Source organism: Arachis ipaensis, chromosome B07 (assembly GCF_000816755.2).
Source record: "Arachis ipaensis cultivar K30076 chromosome B07, Araip1.1, whole genome shotgun sequence".
NCBI classification, from domain to species: Eukaryota; Viridiplantae; Streptophyta; class Magnoliopsida; order Fabales; family Fabaceae; genus Arachis; species Arachis ipaensis.
The window spans coordinates 47,528,629-47,529,870 of record NC_029791.2 but is presented as its reverse complement, the minus strand read 5'-3'; the positions used below and the strand labels follow the sequence as shown (position 1 = coordinate 47,529,870).

At 40.3% G+C, this 1,242-nt stretch overlaps 1 protein-coding gene and 1 long non-coding RNA gene across 2 annotated transcripts in view; both read left to right on the top strand.

The window, feature by feature from the left end:
* LOC110265180 overlaps positions 1–1,242 on the top strand; it is a 15,161-nt gene that overhangs the window by 9,791 nt on the left and 4,128 nt on the right. The gene's annotated exons all lie outside the window — the stretch shown is intronic.
* The window catches only part of LOC107610000 (14-3-3-like protein), a 3,481-nt gene continuing 2,503 nt past the window's right edge, over positions 265–1,242 (top strand). Inside the window, exon 1 of the mRNA XM_016312064.2 lies at positions 265–1,157. Within this exon, the coding sequence (XP_016167550.1) occupies positions 669–1,157 (489 nt within the window). The 5' untranslated portion in view covers positions 265–668. The remainder of the gene's footprint in view (positions 1,158–1,242) is intronic.

Below are 1,242 nucleotides of genomic sequence, written 5' to 3'. Positions count from 1 at the left end.
TAGTAATCTTTTAGAGTAATTTTCCTAAGCTGGGAATGAGTAAACACAAAAAATCATTCTAATACAAATTATTTCAACATTTAGTAACAATCGTCGAACATAAAATTTTAAATCCTTGTTTTTCTTTTCTTAAATTTTGTTCCAATATCTTTACACAACTTTGTTTAGTAGAAATTTATTTTTGTTCCCAAAATTATGGTCATGATCTAAATCGGCTTTTGAGAGTTTAAAATTCGATAGGAAGGAGCATAATAATCACGAACGGTGGTACAAAACAAACTGGTCTTTATTGTCGAAGCGAAAATGTTAAAAAATAGAAACTGATAACACTAAAACACAACTAATTAACAAGAACGATGATGCCTATTTTTGTACGAGGAGAAGTTCTAAAAGTGAGGATTAATGGATTATATTTATTCCAGCTCCAAAAATAACCTCTTTCCACCACTTGTGAAATTCTCCCTAAACCCGCAACATTCATCGGTAACACCATCACAAATAGAATAAGCAACAACCCAATACATACGGGTTCCCCCATAAAAAAACGCATCATAACAACAATAATAGTATATAAAAGGCAAAAGCTACTATTTAATTTCTCAATTCCCATTCGCTTTTCTTTCTTTCTTTCTCTACAAGCCACGGACCAAGATCTCTTCAGAGCAACAATGGCAAGCGCTCCCAATCCACGAGAGGAGTTCGTATACATGGCAAAGCTAGCAGAGCAAGCTGAGCGCTACGAGGAGATGGTGGAGTACATGGAGAAGGTGTCAGCTGCCGCCACCGACGGCGAGGAGTTGTCGGTGGAGGAGCGGAACCTTCTCTCCGTGGCATACAAGAATGTGATCGGCGCTCGACGCGCGTCGTGGCGCATAATCTCCTCCATTGAGCAGAAGGAGGAGAGCAAAGGGAACACAGAACATGTGGCTACCATTAAGGAATACCGCTCCAAGATAGAGTCTGAGCTGGCCAACATCTGTGATGGCATTCTCAAGCTTTTGGACTCTCGCCTTGTGCCTTCAGCAACCACCAGCGATTCCAAGGTCTTCTACTTTAAGATGAAAGGTGACTACCATCGATACCTTGCGGAGTTCAAGTCTGGTGCAGACCGCAAGGAGGCTGCGGAGAGCACCCTTGCCGCCTACCAATCCGCTCAGGTTCAATAATTCACTTGCTTTTAGAACAAAAATCACTCCCCAATGAATATTTAGTAGGATCATTTCATTTTTAACAAATTTTAAT